The 18,657-nt window shown below is 38.3% G+C and overlaps 1 protein-coding gene across 1 annotated transcript in view; it reads right to left on the reverse strand.

Moving 5' to 3' along the window:
• The window catches only part of tei (teiresias), a 108,100-nt gene extending 92,298 nt beyond the window's left edge, over nucleotides 1–15,802 (reverse strand). Inside the window, exon 1 of the mRNA XM_011301620.1 lies at nucleotides 15,055–15,802. Coding sequence (XP_011299922.1) covers nucleotides 15,055–15,148 — 94 coding nt within the window. The 5' untranslated portion in view covers nucleotides 15,149–15,802. The remainder of the gene's footprint in view (nucleotides 1–15,054) is intronic.
• Between the last annotated feature and the right edge of the window lie 2,855 nt (nucleotides 15,803–18,657).

The following is an 18,657-nucleotide window of genomic DNA, read 5'->3' on the forward strand; positions in this document are numbered from 1 at the left end:
TATCATTAATCGGATTTTCGTTGTAGTCCGTGGAGGTCTGATAGCTGGGGTTCTAATTATGTTATATCGTTTGGTTTGTAATTGAGTCGGCTGACAATTCTGGTATGCGATGATGAGTCAGAGTGAACGGAGTTACCTGGGAAAATTATTATATTTCGTTGGATTTATTTATATCTGGGTCACCAGTGGATTGGTGGTTTATATTTGAGGTACACTCGGTCGAGGAAGTCAACATTGTCCACTGATTGAATTTCAATAGAGCGGAAATTCTGTAATAACATTTGCATCGCTGGCTTCAACAAAAAATCATTACGGGGATATTGATATTTTATCGAATTACCTCAGATTTTTGTAACAGTATTACTTCATGCATTAATTACATTTAATTTCCAACTGCTTCACATCAAATAAATCAATTAGTTCATCTATTTCGATTTTTATTCGTTTCTCTGGAATTCGTAACTTGAAATTGAATATAATTTTGATGATCGGTGAGACGGTAGATCATGAAAAATTAATTTTCTGATGAATCTTGACAGGAATGAAATCTTTTCAGGGATTTTAAAATATTTTCGCGTACAAATGGGGAATTTCTGCGATGGGCGGTCTAGTACGATTAATAAGCAATTATGCTCAGCTGAGAGGTGCGTCAATTATTCTCGGCATGTCAAAATGAGAGAGTGCAATTCGAACAAATGCTTCGGTAGAATCCCAGATTCAACGTTGCGGAACATTTCGCAAACCTGTCCGAGGTGGATAAACTCGGGGGGTGGGCCTCTGGGATTTCTATTGCGGTTTGGTCAGTCGTGTACAAGCTATGCCGATCGGTCCAGCCATGAGATAGAATATAATCAGTGGAGAGAACGTGCCTACAGGATTCAATGGAATTATTCCGCAATAACTAAATAGTTTCGATATCATGCGGCGATGGGAATGGGGGATGCACTCGGAAAAAAAATCACATTTTCTCACGCTTCCCACCGCAGACAAAATTTCTTTAATAATTTGCAGCCTCCATCAGTTTTTGCGATATTTCGAGATATTTAGTGATCGATTTCCTTTCTCCTTTGTATATTAGAATTTCGGAGATCACTTACTCGAAGCTATAATTAAAATTAATGGGAATAAATTATATATTTGTAGGATCATAGTGGGCGTCAATAAATAAATGCAAAAGTAACTCTTCAAGACTTTGATAATAAAAGATAATAACTTGGTACATTAGTATTAAATTAAACGTAACATTGAGCTGTGATTAAAAATATGTCTCTTCCCCCTCTTCACTGTACTCGAACAAACCATCTATTGTCCATCTGTCTGCACACTCAGTCTTCACTGGACCTCACGCAAAAGTTCCAAAAAGCCACGTATGCCATAAAACCGTCATTCAATCCCTCTAAACACTTCACGCTAAATTATTAAAATTCCCGAGACTTATACGGGGTTGACCTATATTATAAAGTGCATAGGAAAGTTTATACAAAAACCCCAAACTTCATCACCACTCTCTTAGACCAGAATCAACGAGGTACCTCTAATTACCGTATATTCATGTCGTAATGTTACAGTAACCACCTCTATGAACTCGGTCATTGCTTTTACTCTGCAGTTGGCTTACCACAGAAGCAGAACCCACGGAGACCACACGTGCAGGTCGAACTGAATATGACGTTATCTCCACCAAAAAATGAAACACGATATGTTCATGAGAAATTCTAAACTCAATCCCGCACCCTGAAGATATCCAAAAAAAAACTTCACTTATATTTCCCGTTAAATTCCCGACAATTTCCCAATTGGAAATGAAATTTTTCTTAAAAAAAATCAGTTCAATTGAATAATTTTTCGAAAAAAACTATAAATCCTCGAAATTCCCAGAACAAGTGGTGATTTTAATAAATATTTAATATCGATGCGATAAAATAGCGCGCGTCAACATTCGCGAAAATTCATTTGGCGTCTCGAGGAGAGATAAAGAGAGATTTGACGAGTGAAAATGGAGGGCTTGAAGTACTTGTGATTCAGTTGACGTTGAGACCCGAGTAAAGGGGATCGAATCTGGAGTAAATGAGTGCACATTGGAGTGGTGAACAACGATTGGAGATGGTTGTGGGTGGATGGGTGGTGGGTGGAGAAGCTCTCCGTATTCTCTTCGGTTGCCGCGGTTTAATCAGCAACCAACACAGACAACGCAACTTTCTCTGGGGATACAGGACAAGAGAGAATATTCATTCGTATTCGAGTGCACGACTACGTTAGCAAAAGTAACTTTCAACGACAAAATCCTCTCCTATATACGTACAGCATTGCCATTGGCCCAGTGACTTTTGTAAACTGCACCCACAGTCCCTGATTTTTGCGTTAAAAACAAATTTCACGGGGAAAACACAACCCCGAACGAAGTGGTTGTTACTCGGTGAGATTAAACCAACCCCATGTGGCGCGTAGTTTTCGCGTACAAAACTTCAAAATGAGGTGATAACATTTTCCCGAAAATTTCTCACCAACCTGCACCACTTCATTGTTATTAATATATCATTCCGTCATCAATCACAGACCAATTGTGCCTTCGACAAGTCGCAATAATTGATGACTTCGTGTGGCATTTTAAAATTGGTGATAAGCGGCCAATAAAGAGACTTGAATCGCCCGTTTGGGAGGAAAGAATGGATGAAATATGAATGAAAATCTCTCGTCATCATCAGAGTGATTCGGATGTTGTGCGCCCAAGACTTTTCCGGAAAATCTACCACCGTAATGTATATCAAACAGCTGAATATTCTGAGAAATCCCTCTGTGACATGTGCATGTACAATAAACTATAAGACCCCGAAAGGGAGAAAAATCCCCGGCAGTAGTTCGTGCGGCAAAATTTTTCCAGGGAAAGGTAGTGAGAGATGGAATGACTCACCGAATGTTTCTTGAAAGATTTGCACGCACAGAGGGATATTTTCACCTAGTTCTTACGTTTTATATGTAACACCCGAGTCAAAAGGGCTTTCTTCGCGATTCCCGATATACCTAGGAAGTGGATAAGTGTGAAGAATATATTCGTGGAGGGAATACTCACAATGCGTCGTCATAGTTCTCCTCTTTATGGATTTGCAGACAACTTGCTGACAAAGTGCTATTGTACGACTTTTCCAAAGGAGACAATAAAACTCACGCCATTACGGATATGGTACGGTTATTCGGCGCCTTTGGAGGTGAACATATCTCATCATGCAGATGAGCTTTTCCAATTGTCCGAAATTTTAGGGCGCGTGAAAAGATATATTCAATGGAAATTTGAAACGTTAAGAATTCCGAGTGCAAAATTTGAGGAAAACATCCCATCAATTTTGAAGCGCGAGTGGTATTTTAGGGATTATTTTTTTTAACTCGAATTTCGAGAGAACAGAGAGCTGTGAATGGCATCCGGATATGTTTACACAACCATGCAGGTGAATGGAAAATTCTAACGGGATAATTCGACAATTGGAGTGAAATAATTTTTCAAATATTTTATAGAGAATGATAGATTTACGGTTTTTAAAGGAATTCCTCCGATTTTATTATTAACACGAAGATGAATAATTACAATATAATAATATAATGTATAATAAATCATATCATATAATATGAATTTTCAGGAATGTCAGTGCATACATGACATTCAACAATTAAATACTCGACGATTCACAACGGGAAATTACAGAATTATAATTTATTATTGACAATAAATTTTATTTGACTGCCAGGATTTTATTCAATCAGTCGCTCGGTTCAATGAATTGGTTATTCAGCTTTGAAATTAATTTAATGAGAAAAATACTGGAGCTGAGGAGATCCAAGTAGATACGATTTCATATTGATTACTTCAGTCATATTTGAACCTCAATGAGAAATTCACTGAGTATTTCACGAGAGAAATTTACTCACTACAAAGGAATCGTTTTTATGCACTCCAGAGTGAAATAATTTCCGCTCGAGTTGTTTTCCTTCATTCATTAGACGTCAAGTACTTAGAAAACGAGAGGAAAAAACAGGAAAAATTCGAGATTCATCTGAAAAGCCGAAAAAAAACGGTCCATCAAAAAGCCAGTGTCCAATTTCCCCTGCACCTCTGCATTCCCAAAAAAAAAAAAATTCCCAAAATCTCGACAGTAAATCCCGCAATCGAGAATTCATCGACAATGCAATACCCCATCCACAATAATTGAAGAGTTCCAATCTAAATAAAAAGGTTCTTCATCCCCAGATTTTAGATACCCCAGCCATGTATTTTTTTATTCTCTCTTTCTCTCTGGAGGAGCAATTTCTCCATGTATTACGCGTATCAACGCTGACTCCAAGGATGATAGTGATCCCCTCAACGTTCTCTGTAGGTGAATGGGGTAGGTAGGGCCACGGGAGAATAGGAGTCAGGACGAGAGGATGAGAGGATACCATAGACGCGCGAATAATAGTGAGAGGGGCAAAGAGCATGGCAGAGGCTATAACATCGGCCGAGATTGGCTTCACCGTGTACGTACGTCGCTCCTCATTTGAATTTAGATTCGTCTCTCGCACCCTCTCCCTCTGAAAACTACCCCCTTCTTCCCTTCCTCCCTCTCCTCTCACTCGACCCCCAAAACCACCCACTCTTCCCTCTACTGTCTACAACCACCCTCTCCTCCTCTTTATTCCCTTCCTTCCCTTCCACCCTTGACACCCATTCCACCCATTCCACCCATTCCACCCACTCCTCCCCCCACCTTTGACACACAAAATATCCTATATAGCTCTGTACCTTCGGATGCATAACAGGCTTATATACGTGTTCGGATTTTAGCATTTTTCTGAAATTCACATAAGACGAATCTCCGGATAAGATCAGTACGGTACATGCAAAATAACGAATTGACAGGAGTGACGGGAAAATGGAAAAAGAAATTCCATAGTGTCGAATGAAATTACGCTATTCGCGGATTTTCCATAATACAATTGGATTTTCCACCTTTTTTGCGTCTGGTTTTTCTCGTTTTTGTGAAAAATTTGATTTCATTGGTGGGTAGGGGAGAGCACTCCCTGGAGTTCTTTTCATTCGCTCGCCATTTTTGTAGCTATTCATTTTATTTATTTTTTTTCATTTGAATTTTGCGAGCGGTCGCGGAAAAATTTTAGGAGTTGCGTTGAATTTGATTTGGCGGAAATCCTGGGAGATTTTGAATTTCACTGGAATTTTTCGTGGATCCCGGCTTCCGGGGGGATCACAAGGGAATTTTACATTTTAATGGAAATTACTCTTCTATATCCTGGATTGAATTTTCAACCTGATAAATGCACTCTGTAATTCCCAATTAATGAAGAATCCGACGTCCTTTTTTCTTTGATCATTTAAAATTATTTCTAATTGTCAAACAGAATGTGAATAAAAATTATTTAAATGGAAATTAGACGTCCAAGAAGAATATTAATAATTCTATATGATATATATGTGCGACATATGGCACTTTCATCGCAGATATATCTGACATATCCCATTTGCAGCTAGGATATATCCGCGAATAGTTAATATGGATTTCGCGTATGTACCGATCCCCACGCGGGATCTATATACAAAATATCTCCCCAAATTGATGAAAATAAAAAAGAAAAGTCCTGTTTCACAGTCTCTGCTATCGGCGATTTATACCAAAGTGACTGGGAAGAAAAGTAGCTCTGGAATGCCCTCAAATACGCCCCCGAAACGATGGTACGAACTACGGTATGTTGACAAATGGGAGAGAATAAGGAAAAGTGGAAAAGCAGAATATAAGAGAGAAAAAGAGGTATGTCAAGGATAAAGAAGAGAATGAAAAAAAAAATTGTAAAGTGAGACAATGTGAGGGAGAGAAAGGGAAAGAAAGGGAAAGAAAAGGAAAGAAAGGGAAAGAAAAGGAAAGAAAGGGAAAGAAAGGGAAAGAAAGGGAAAGAAAGGAGAGGAGGTGGGAGTTTGGGCCGACGCAGTAGTCCTTTGCCCACTGGTTCGTACATAAGATTGGTACCGAGGGGGGGACGGTAATATAGGAGCTTGAAACGTACAGGAATAAGTTCACATGGTAAAACTAGTGTGTGTGAGGCAAGAGGGGTGCTACAAAGAGTTAGGTGACTTATCGTGGCAACTATCTGCTCAACTGGCTCGGATTTATTTCTATAGGTACAATCTGCCGCGACATAAAGTATTTTTTGAAATAAGAGGAGGGGGGGAAGGGCAGATGTAGATGGAGAGGAGCGATTGTCATTTGTATTCTCTCCAGGGGATGATTTATCATTCGAAAATTATTGCCAACGGCGAAAAATGGGAGACTCGAGTTCTTTCACTTCGATGCGACATCTAATACTCGTGGAATTTTTTTTTTATGATAAATGTCTCGTGTCAAGTCCTCGCGGATTTGATTTATCAATTTTAATTTTTTATCTTTGCGTTATGGCGACGCGTATCCAATAATCCAAAAATTTGGATAATACCATTTTTATAATTCGTGTACTTGAGTTATTTATTGCTATAGTATGTGTAATGAAAGTTTTGAAACTTCGAAATTGATTTGGAGATGAAACCGGAAATTATTTGGATCCGATAATTGATTGTGCAATTGGAAATGCGGTGGAGGGAAATGGCGCGGAATATGAGAATACCAGAGGGTTTATATTTCCATTTCGACATTTCATTTTTTCATCTCTCTTTCGTATTGAACCGAGGAGCAACGGCAGCACAAACGTTTGCTAGGGAATAATAGGAACGTGAGAAGACTTGCTTGGAAATGCCAACGATAACCGATCGCGGAGAATTATCAACAGCCACAATCGCAATTTCTTACTCTTCACCTCATGGCTCCTGATTTTATCGGTAAAAATAAATAACAATTCATACATCTTTAATTAACCCACAAGAATTTTAACACACGCAAATAATTTATTAATAAATAAAAGAAGCAAGAATATATAAAAAAGTGTATAATAAATGTTCTCAGTTGATGAGAATGAAAAAATGACTTTCATAAAGTGTAATTGATGTAAAATCAATAACTATGAATATCGTATTTAACCTGTCGTCTCATTCGTCAAGATAAAATTGTCGAGAGTCGGTGGAGAGGTAGAAGACGAAGAGACAGAAGTATGAGAAAACATTTCCTCAGTAAACTCAGCGGAAGGGTGATTAACCCATCGATCAATCTCAAAGTGTTTACTGTTACCCCCATCCAATCAATTACCAACTGATCCACATCACGACGGTATTCCTTCCGCAACCAAGAGAACTGCCCCGTACCCCGACTTCATTCGCCCCGACGATGATACGTCGTTCGAGGGCACTTTCTAATTCTCCATCACGATGGCCATTGATTGATTCAGCCCTTACAGCTAATTTTCTTGAAGTCTGTCTATTGAATTTCCCCGAAGTTTGGCCATGTTACTCGGTTATTGGATTATGGGAGAATATTACGGGGAGTTTGAGGAATATTCGATAGACAGAGACACTGGAAATTTTTACCCATTGAGGGCTTGCTGATGTCATTATTCTAATAATTTGCATCTTCAAGTTTTGGAGGGAACTTTATAAATTATATGCGTTAATTCCAATTTTTCGGGATAATGTAATATAATAAGTCATATACACGGAGAGAAATATTTAGTAAAAATTACGGAACTTTCAGTTCACTTACCGATTACGGAGTTGATTCGAAAAATTTAAGTGACGGTATCGTTATTTTTCACCGATAATTAAGATAAAAATCACGGAACACCGCGGAAAAATTCCGTGACTTTAAATAAAAATTACGTGACAGTTCCGTAAAATTTCCGCCAACCACATTTCGCTCCAGAATTACGGAAAATACACGTAATTTTTATTGAATATTTCTCTCAGTGTACCGCAATATTTGAATAATGATAAACAATCATGAACTGTAAAAATTGATGATCACGGTATAGTTATCTCCGACGGTAAATCTCGCCTCCTTAATTTGTATTGCGATAAGCGAGTGCAGGGAGGCATTTTTTATTCTCTCTCCTCCATCGAGGCAATCCCCCATTTCAGTATTCCCACGGATTTTTCGAGAAGCTCGTTATCAAGAATTTTCATTGTTCTTTTACCACTCGGAAGAATAAGAGCCGTCGCCAGCAGCCGCAGGGTGAACGGTGGAAGGAGTGGGTATCAGATAAAAAAAAAAGGAAGACGAACCAAGAAAATCCGTAATTGCGGCAAATCACTTGGAGGACGTATATAGTGCAGAAGGAATGCGCGTGAAGCTGCGGGTGAGGGTGAGGCTTCGAATCCCTGGGTTTTACTTTTTTTTCTTCTACCCTTTTTTTGCGTCCTCGGCAACTACTTCCGTTCCGCAATATTGCTCCCTGCAAATTAATCGAAATTAGTGGCGAGTCGTTACACCGGCTGTGACACTTCATCAGAGTATTATACTCCTCTAAAAGAATCGCCGGAAAATTCCCGCCTTCTTCAAATGACAAAATTTCTGAGAAACGGCTGATAAAATTGAAAAATTGAAATAAAAAAAGTCGACGAACGCCAGTAAACATTTCTAATCGATTAAAAATCATTTCATTACACCTCATGAATAAATAATTAAATAAATAATGGAGCCGCGACGTGTGTAGTTTTTATCGATCGATCACCGAGAGCAAAGAGATATAATTCTGCGATTTGCCTCACGAATTATTCAGTGATTTTGGCGAAACGAGATTTTAGATAGAAATATCACAACGGTGTAAGTACATGGGCAAGTACATTGACCCGTTAAAGTCTCGTCCCCTGTCTGCTCATGCCGACCTATCTCACCGTCAAAAAGCTATTTGTGTTTCGCTCACACAGGCCCCAGTGTCCCTTGGTTTCCGGTGACTGCAGAGCTAACCCTCCAACCAGGTCCTCGTCTTGTTGCTAACCATCCCCGATGTACCAAATAAAGTTGCAGATATCCCCACCCCTGTACCGACCGAGTTACAACCAGCAATGCCAAAGTACTGTAATTGAGTTCATGAAGTAAATCCATCGGTCGTACTCACTATCAACAAAGTTTTACATCTGACGATATTGCTGCCTTTTCGGATGCACCGACTTTTCACAAACCCCTTGGGCTTCTTCCCTGACTTTTCTATTTATTCACCAGTTTTTGGGAATTATTCGAATCTAGTAAATCGTTATTCATTCAATTAAACACTCAGTCCCTCAATTTTATAAGCGATTGAATATTTTGTTTGGACAATGTACTATTTTTTTAGATTCAGTATTCATTTTTAATTACTTTGAAGAAATTAGAAGATATATTTTTTTTAATTCGTGGGATGAAAAATAGTGAATGTAAATGATTCGATATTATTTAACAATTATTTTACAATGTTAGAGGGTCGTGTTCTGGGTCTAGAAAAATTACGTTTCGAACTGTAATCCCCGAAGAGAAATTCAATGAAAAGTTGAAGCAGAAATTATACGAACCGTCACGTGAATTCTGCCATCTGTTCGGGAAAAGTTATCCACCAGGCTGATGACTCGTCGGTTTGTTAACAACAAGTCGTTCCGTCATTTTCCCCAACAATCGAGAAATTTCCCAGAATAAAAAAGGACATAGAATTTCAGTCATAACCGTCGAGATTTTTTAAATTCAAGTCGTCGGATTAATTCTCCCGTCGGAAATCGATTTCTAGTTTAGAATTACATCAATTATTTCATTATTTTTTCAGAGTATTTCCCTCTGTATATATTTTCCTCCATCCGGATAAACCAACGACGTAATGATGTGGATAACTGGCCATAACCCCGTGTTACCGAAGCGAATCGCACCCCCCGTGGCTGGAAATTTCGAAAAACCCGTAACATTAATACCATAGTATCGGAATATGACATTTTCACGGGAAATGAGGGCACCATGAGGACGAGCATTTAGCAAGTTAGGTGACCGTTTATGATATACCAAAGAGGCGATATCACGGAGTACAGTGGCATTCAGCCGGTGTCCTGGACACGCACATGACCGCCATTATACGCACCTAGCATGCGCCATTTTGAGCATCGAATCAGTCATTGGGTGCACGTGACACGAAACAATTCAGAGAATTTTCGATTTTAAGAGGTAAAGAGGGAGAGAGAGAGAGAGAGAGTCAACAGACCACAATCAAAACTTTTCCTTTCTCCAAAAAAAAAGAGAGAAAAATGATAAAATCCTTCGTTCCAATTACTCGACTGGCATTTATTCAGAATCAATTGTCGATGAAGAAAAATAATGATGAAAGGAACAGCATGATGTTAGAATCATCAATAAAAAAAAAATAATGATCTCTTCATTCGGAATGGTGTGTTCGGGGGTTGTTGTCATTGTCACTGACATCTTAGCAGTCGCTAGCCGGAAAAATACAATCAATCAAAGTAAATACTGGCAATCATCCCTGAAAATCCCTCGGAAAAATTTTTTCCCACCCTTGCGACATATATTCTCGCCCCAGGTAACACTGAATGGAGGACAATCCCCACGTAATCGTGCTAGTTGGTGTAAGAATCGATGATCCGTACGGGTCCCGGACACTATCGTTACATTTACGCCCGGATGAGTCCGTTGAATTGCAATGGATAAGCCATGGGAGTTTGCCGTCAGGGGTATGACCCATGTACACAGGACTACATACAACACTCTCAACTACATGGGGGATATGCCACGATGACTGGAGGGGATTCAGCTAGTTTATCCTGGATAACTGCCCTTTCATCGTTAACGTCGAGCATAACTGAGAATCTGATCACCATCTCTTTTCACTCACAATTGCATTAATTTACCATTACTGCATTCACCAGTGGAAAATTGACACTTCAAATTTGAAGTTGAAGCTGCTGAATCACGTGGAATTTATGGGGAATCCCTCAAAATCTAGATCTAAACAAATTGCGCGTATTTTGCGCGTACTGATAAGTGCCGGTACAATTTAATAAGTAATTGGTAAATGATAAATTTTTTTTGTCGGTTGCAGGAGAAAATTGGGAGAAGATAGGGTGGAAAATGAAGAAGGAAATGACGGGAGGAATGGAGAAATGAAAAATTTCGGAGTGTGACTGTTCGTCAGTGAGAAATAGGATGTGAGCCATAGGTTTTAAGTTGGCATGGGCTCGGCCATTTCGCTCATCTGCTGAGTCATAAAGCAGATACTACTCGGTTCTGTTCGCGAAAATACATAAATCTTGGATCACCACTTTCTCCCTCCAACCCCTGAACATAACGTACGAGAGAACGCTGAGAAAAATAAATGAACGAATGAACGAACGAATTGGCTGTAACTGAGCTCTGGAGCAGGTGCACCGTACTCGCAAGAATTTTTTCCAACGGATTATTCCGCATCGCGATTTATCGGTTATTATATTATAATAATTCTATTCTATCTTCGCGAGTGTAGACAATGGAGGATGGCGAAAAAAAAAAAAATAATGTCCAGAGAGTGTACGTGGAACGTTTTCGGTATTAACGACGGACATTGTAACTTTTATGGCTTCATCCGAGCGACCAGTACTGTTCCCTCAAACATTGAGAATTCATATCGTGAATTCTTCCTTCTCCCCATTGACCCACGGTATCTTCCTCACGTCATTGCGAAACTTTCGAAACGTTAAACCCACCTAATGCCAGTCGTTTGGCTGTATCAACCTCATGTTTCCGAGGAATCGATCGCTAGTAAGAATGAATGGAGTAATAAAGATGTAATGGACCGCCTCAACCAAAGTTTCACCATTTTTACGAGAAAATTCAATGCCGTAATCAGCGGAGGAATAAATAAATGCCTCATTGTTTATTGAACAACAGGAGACCGCAAAGAGTAATAATCCCTTTTGAATATTTTTAATAAAAAATCAGCAAAAATTCGGCAGAAAGATCATTTGTTAAAAGAAATAACTATTTTTTATTAGATTGCGGGGGTATTTTTAATATACATTTGAACGGTTGATGAGATTAAACAAAAGTTAAATCAATCATCGACAATAGCCTTGAAGCGTTTCTATTCCTGACGGCATGCATGGATAATTAAATTCAGATTCTACGAAACTTCATGAATCCTCATTTGAGATAATTATCTAGTTTTCAGCCAATGGTGTTTAGAAACGACATATATCCTACATACCTCAACCCAACGAGCATTATTCAAACTCACTGAGCAAGAATGAAACTGCGGAGCAACGAGATAAGCGTACGTCGGCATAAATACTACCCTCACCCCTCCCACCGATAATACAATGCACGTTTCAGAAATTAAATAGAGTCATGTCGACTTTAATGTTTTCATCTCTCATCCTGACGAAATTCTCGGATTCCATTTAAACATTAATTGATGTTTTCTTATCTCGAGTTATTTTAGCTCATCATATCTGACCTCTGGAATTTATTCCAATTGGAATTGTTTTCGTTCTCGAAAATTTTCATCGAGAATTTCAGATTTGAATGGGAAATATTTTTTCGGGCAGATGTTTTGTCAAGATTAATCGAGCTCCCAAAAATTCGGGTAAATCCGTCGATCAGTATAGTCCCTCCGGTGATTGTTTATTGAAAGGGAATCACTGCATGAGAATTGAAATTTCATCGAATAGTAATTGGAGGAATAATGTGGAAAAATCGGGAATTTCAGGCTTCGGTAGTCAGGCAAAAATTCTATAACTTATTTGAATATTCAACGAAACAATGAATATTTAGTATGTGATTACCCTAATTTTCCTGTTTATGGAAAATTCAGGGATTTTTTACCCCAATTTTCCAGATTTTTATCAATTTTTAGAGGATCACTACGAATTAATTCGGGTTTATCCGACCAACGATTCACCAGAAAACTAAAAATACCGGTAATTTTGTCCAATTGGCAAATTTTCCATTAATTTTTCTATGGATTCTCTATTTTTTATTCTAGAAATAGAAGTTATACACGAGCATTAGTCTATTTCCGTCCTCAAACCTCGATTTCAAGAATGACATGAGCCTAAAATAATTTCAGAGCTTGAATTATTTTGTCCAGTGCAGCTCTATAATTCATAAAATAATTCCATCATCTTTCCGGTAATTTAATAACAGCACCGTTCACTCATTACCCAAGATATGCTGAGCAAGCTCTGATAAACTCCACAAATAACCAAGAATTCACAATTTTCCCACCCTCCACCCCCACCATTCGATCACTCACGTATTTCCTGAAACCCGTAAAGTATCCCAACAATTTTCAAACAACTTCGATCTATCAATTTTCCCAGGAACTTTCAACGCAGGTGCATCAAGAATTACATCAAACTTGATAATATTTTAACAAGAGATAATTCTCATTTTTCTCATTACCCTCCACCATAAACTTCTCCCCACAACGCACTAAAACTAATGAGAGTAATCATCAGTAATTGCTAATTACTATGAAGCTATTAAGACAGTGTATACACATTTTTTTGGGGGGGAAGTTTATAAAAGCGGGAATGAATGGGGAGTGAAGCTGTACTGAGGTGGGTTTAAAAAAAAAAAAGAGGAGAAAAAAAACCAACTCTGCCATTGTGTGAAAATAAAAACCTCCAGTGGTGGTGAAAAGAAGGTGGGAGGTGGGTGGGGTGGAGAGGGGGTGTAGCACAAAGTGGCAGGGGTTCTTAACAATAATAAAAGAGAATTCCCAAGCCTGTACATAGTGTCTCTTTTGGACTACATAACAGCGAAGCCCAAGTACACAGCGACATTATAGTCTCCAGTTATTTTCTCAACAAATGCAGCCAAGCGTTTTTCGTTGTTCAACGTGTGTTAGCATTTGACCCATGATTTCCTGGGCTATTCTATTCATGGAAGATGATACATGACGTTAAGTTGGTTTATGGTGAAGTCCATTGCAATTCTCTGACCAATGCATGCAAAGGAAAATTATCAACCATCGGTGAGCTAATATTTTCCCATTCTACATCTCTCTTACTTCCCTTAATTTACCATTAATTATTTAAAAATTCAATATCAATTTGCGATTCAGAGATCGCTAATTAATATTCATTTCTTCAATATTCATTTAGTCATTAGATTTTTCATTAATTTCATTCGCTATCGACTGATTCTTAAATATTTCATTAATCAATTGATCTCTCATTAAACATGGAAAAATAATAAAAATTATTCTCCTCATCTTTATTATCAATTTCATTGAATTCGCATGAAAAAATTAAATGCACTTCGAAATTAGGACTATCCATTCGCATTTTCGTTATTTTTTTCCCTGTAATTCACGTACGCAAAAAAAAGGGAGAAAATTCATTTCAGGGTAGAATGGAAAATATTGCAACATGGAAATAACATCCCGGAGATATTTCAAAGGAATACAGAACGCACAGGGATTTCGATGAGAATCAGTTCGTCGTTTTTTTTTTAACGTGTGCCGAGCAATTTCGAAGGGGAAAAAAAATTTCGACTGATCCTAACTGATGTGGACAGTGGTAAACCGCGGTTCAATGGTACTATTTTTTTTACTCACCGATATATACCCCGGGTATTGTGCATTATCGACGTGTGCGGATTAATTCACCGTTTCTTCCGTTTTGCGCTCATCCGCCGGAGTTTTTCGTAAATAGAATTTCACAGGTATGAATACGTTGTAATCAATATTTCAATTATTTCTTCACGTGCATTGGCAACAGCATTAATATTATTCATAAACACAATGATCACATGCGAAATAAATGATCAATCATTTTCTCAATTGCAAATGATTACAAATTGACGCGAACCGAAGTGCGATAGTATGAATGAATTTTTTCGACTCCAGTTTTCATTGAATTTCTCGGAATTGAATTAAAATAATGATATTTTCATAGAAACCTTTTTTCTAGCTCTCATTTTTTCCTATAAAAAATGTATATACGAAAAATTCGATAGGTCCCTTCAACTCCGAGGTATCGGCGAAAAACCGCTCTGAAAAAAAATGTCCGGTTGACCATTTCGCTACATGTTTCATAGAGTATTTCTTAGAGTGTGTCAGCTTAATGAAACAGAGAATTCCAGCATCTGCCTGTCCCCAACAACCCTAAACAATACCATTAAGAATGAAATATTTGGGACTCACGGTTAGCCCCTGACGTCTCAAGTATCAGGATATTCAAGAGAATTGCGCCCACGAGGGTTGCGGTTATGAAGAACGAGCTGGAGCCGCGCCCCATCACGGCATCACTCCGAAGTTGTTCTGTTGTTACCTCGTGGCTCCTAACAGATCCCCACAGATTCCAAAACTCCCGGTCCCAATAAAATCCCTTACAATTCACACCCACCGGCCATTAAAGCCATATCCCAGAGGTATTCCACAACTCACCACCCCAACACTCAACATAATCACCAAAAAAATAATCCGCTCTATTTATTTATATCTTTTTCACTCGGTACCGTCAATTTATCTTTGATCAAGTTCATTTAATTGAGTAAGTGGTCCAGAGGCTGGCGTAACCCACACAATATCACTCTCAGCCTCTGATTTTTCTGGCGAACGTAGAGTGATTTACGGGAGATAAACTCCTCGAGCTTCTCCACTTTTCATCAAGTTCTTCGCGTTGCTCGGTGAGATGAAAATTAACTTCGAGTTTAATCCACGATCTTTTTAAAAAAATCACTCTCAAAATAACCGTTTATTTAACGCTCAATGAGAAATACTATTAGTCCCGCGCATTGTGAGAAGATGCGGGCGGAAATGAATAGTTACTGCTGATAATAAATAAATTCAGTGAAGCCTCTACTTTCAATCCCCCGTACTCGATCAGATCTGCTCAATCATTCACATCGTAATTGGACAATTAAACCCGAAAGAGAAAATAGAAGTGAATCCCCAGTGAAACAATTCATTTCCATACGAGGAAAAAAAAAATAATGCAAAATAAACGAAGGACTCGAGTAATTAAATAACACCCCGAATTGAATGTTCCGTATTCACTCCATTATAAACGTGATTCGATAAAATATCCACAGCTACCCATTTCGCCTAACAATCGTCCATTATTTCATCCATTGAATATATTTTAATCACGACCAATGGACAGTGAAACAGCCCGCGGCTCAATTACCATCAATTATTCGAATTAACTGCAAATAGAATGGATCGGCAAATTGAATTATTTTGATTACCGTGAGGGCTTATCGCGATCGTCACACCCCCCACTCCATATATCGAAGAAAAATTACAAAAATTATACCAAAAATTAATCTGAGTAACAAATAGTGAGAAAAAAATCACCTGTCATCAACGAAAAACAATAAAGAGGATATAAAATAAATAATTCATGAATAATTCAACTCCTCTCGTCATCATCTGAGAGATAATTGCCGTGTAATTGTTGTCACAATGCGTTAACCAGTGATATACCGTATATTCCTCGTATTAATGAACAGCTGGAAACGGAGGACTTGATGCGCGACTCCGGCAAGTGCTCGACATCGAGTCGGCAATTCGAAACTGAATTCGAGGTACCGTTGGAAGTGCTCTAGGTACCACGAGCGCCACCACTACCCTCTCTACAACGTTTCCATCTCCCTCTCATCTCTACCCCTTTACCCTTTCACCCCCTAGCCGTCACCTCTTCCCCCCACCGCACCACCCCCTGCCCCTTTTTCCACCACCTCGAAGCGACCCCCCATTTCACCCGACTATCTCGCCGACACCCTGTCAGCCCCAGCTCTCTCTCTCTCTCTCTCTCTCTTTCTTTCTCTTTCTCTCTCTCATCCCCCCTATTCACCCTCTTCATCCCTCTGGCTTTCTCTGCGCAACCCCCGTCTCCTCTTCTCCAACCTCACTCACGCGCACTGCACCTTATTGTTGTGAAATGTAATAAAAAAAAACAGGGGAATGATACAAAAACTGTGATGGGGGCATGTGCAAGTGTATGACAACTATTGCAGGTATGATTTAACGGGAGAACAATGAGTGTTGTTGGGAATTCTTTGGAATGCGGGAGGAAAAATATTATTTCAACCGCTGGAATTAGAGAACTTTTTAATTCTCATTTGGGAACGGGATTGATGTTTTTGTGGTTGGTTGTTGGGGGAGGGTGTGAGGGGGTGGGTATTTTTTATGTTTTTTTTTCTTCGGATCTTATAACCGTTGTTTGATGGACAAATCGATTATTTTTTAAAAAGCCATCTCCCCCTCGGATAAATAATGGATCTGATCTCTGGGACTGGGGTAAAAAAAAAATTCACATTTTTAGATTTTTCCCGAGTTTGTAAATTCCATTTTCATTTCCGAGACAATTAAATGGGTAGAATCAAGCTTTAGATGATGAAAAAAGTCGATATTTAAAAAAAGTCTCTTTCCTCCCCAAAATATCGAAAATATGACCTCAGGGGCTCGGATGACGAGTCGAATTTTTAGAATTCATGAATTTTTCTCAAGTGTCAAAGCTCTACCATCATTCCTGAAACGAATACCCGTAAATCAAATGTTGCATGATTAAAGAATGCAGTGAAAAAAAGTCTCTTTAGTGTCCAATAAATTTTTTGAATTGACCCAATTATTTCTCCGTTCGAGGCGAGAATAAAGAAATGATTTTGGTTTAATAATTTTCAGTCGTCGTCACCGAGCCATTTTTAGAGACAATATTTCTCCTCATGAATGCATTTATTTGATTTCGGCGAGGACTGGATATATTAAAGATAAACTCCAGAGGAAATACGAATTAAGGAGTGCACGGGATTCAGAGATTCACTGGGGGATCGTCGACCTGACTGATAAATAAATTAGACCGTCCCTACTGCGGTAATTCCCGAAAGCTCCACTAATTCAATTTCGATTTTATTAATAATCCTACATATGTAGATATTGCTCACACATAATCTTTACCGCCCAGCTTAATCTGCAGCGAAAACGAGATAATTCATGCCAACTTATAATCAACGAGAGACAAGTGCATTAACTGCAGCGGAAATTAAAACTGTTATTTAATAAGACGATAGAATGAATCAACTCATTACAATTACTCAGTGGACTTCGATTTTCTTCAAAAATTCAATCCAAATATTTTGTTTATTTATTTAATGTAATTATGGAATTTTATTCAAGCTCAATCATTTCGGTCCATCAAGTCAAACTCAAAATACACTTTTTTCCCCACTCAGACAACAATCTCCCCCTTATCATAAAATCATCAATATTTCATGGACAAAGTTAGCAACAAAGTTTTCACGAGTTAAGGAGGCTTGATGAGCTAAAAGGGGTGAGTACAGTTATGCGGAGAAACGAGCACCAGCGGTAAGTTTTCAGCTGAGATTCACTGAAGTTAATCTCTGAATAAGAAGAAAAAATCGTAAAAAAGGAAATACAGTAAATAGAAATTCCAATTAAAATAAATTGAAGCGAGGGGAATTACCTCAGGATGTAGAGAAAGTGCTTAATACTGAGTTGATGAACATCATTCAGAGGAATAATATGAATTACTCATTGAGTTTGAATTGATGTTCTGAATGGGGTAAATTGTGGATCAACCAAGAGATCTTAGGATAATAGAAAAAATAGTAAAAGAAGATTGAACTAATTAATCGATTAAAAATCCAAGTGATAACTGTAAATTTGTCCATTAAAAAACCTGAAATATATATTTGATGTTTACTTTGACGATAGATTAAAATGGATAAAAAATGAATGAATAAAATTATAAATTATAAATAATAAACTTGATATATCGAATTC

Source organism: Fopius arisanus, unplaced genomic scaffold (assembly GCF_000806365.1).
Source record: "Fopius arisanus strain USDA-PBARC FA_bdor unplaced genomic scaffold, ASM80636v1 scaffold00024, whole genome shotgun sequence".
Classification (NCBI taxonomy): Eukaryota; Metazoa; Arthropoda; class Insecta; order Hymenoptera; family Braconidae; genus Fopius; species Fopius arisanus.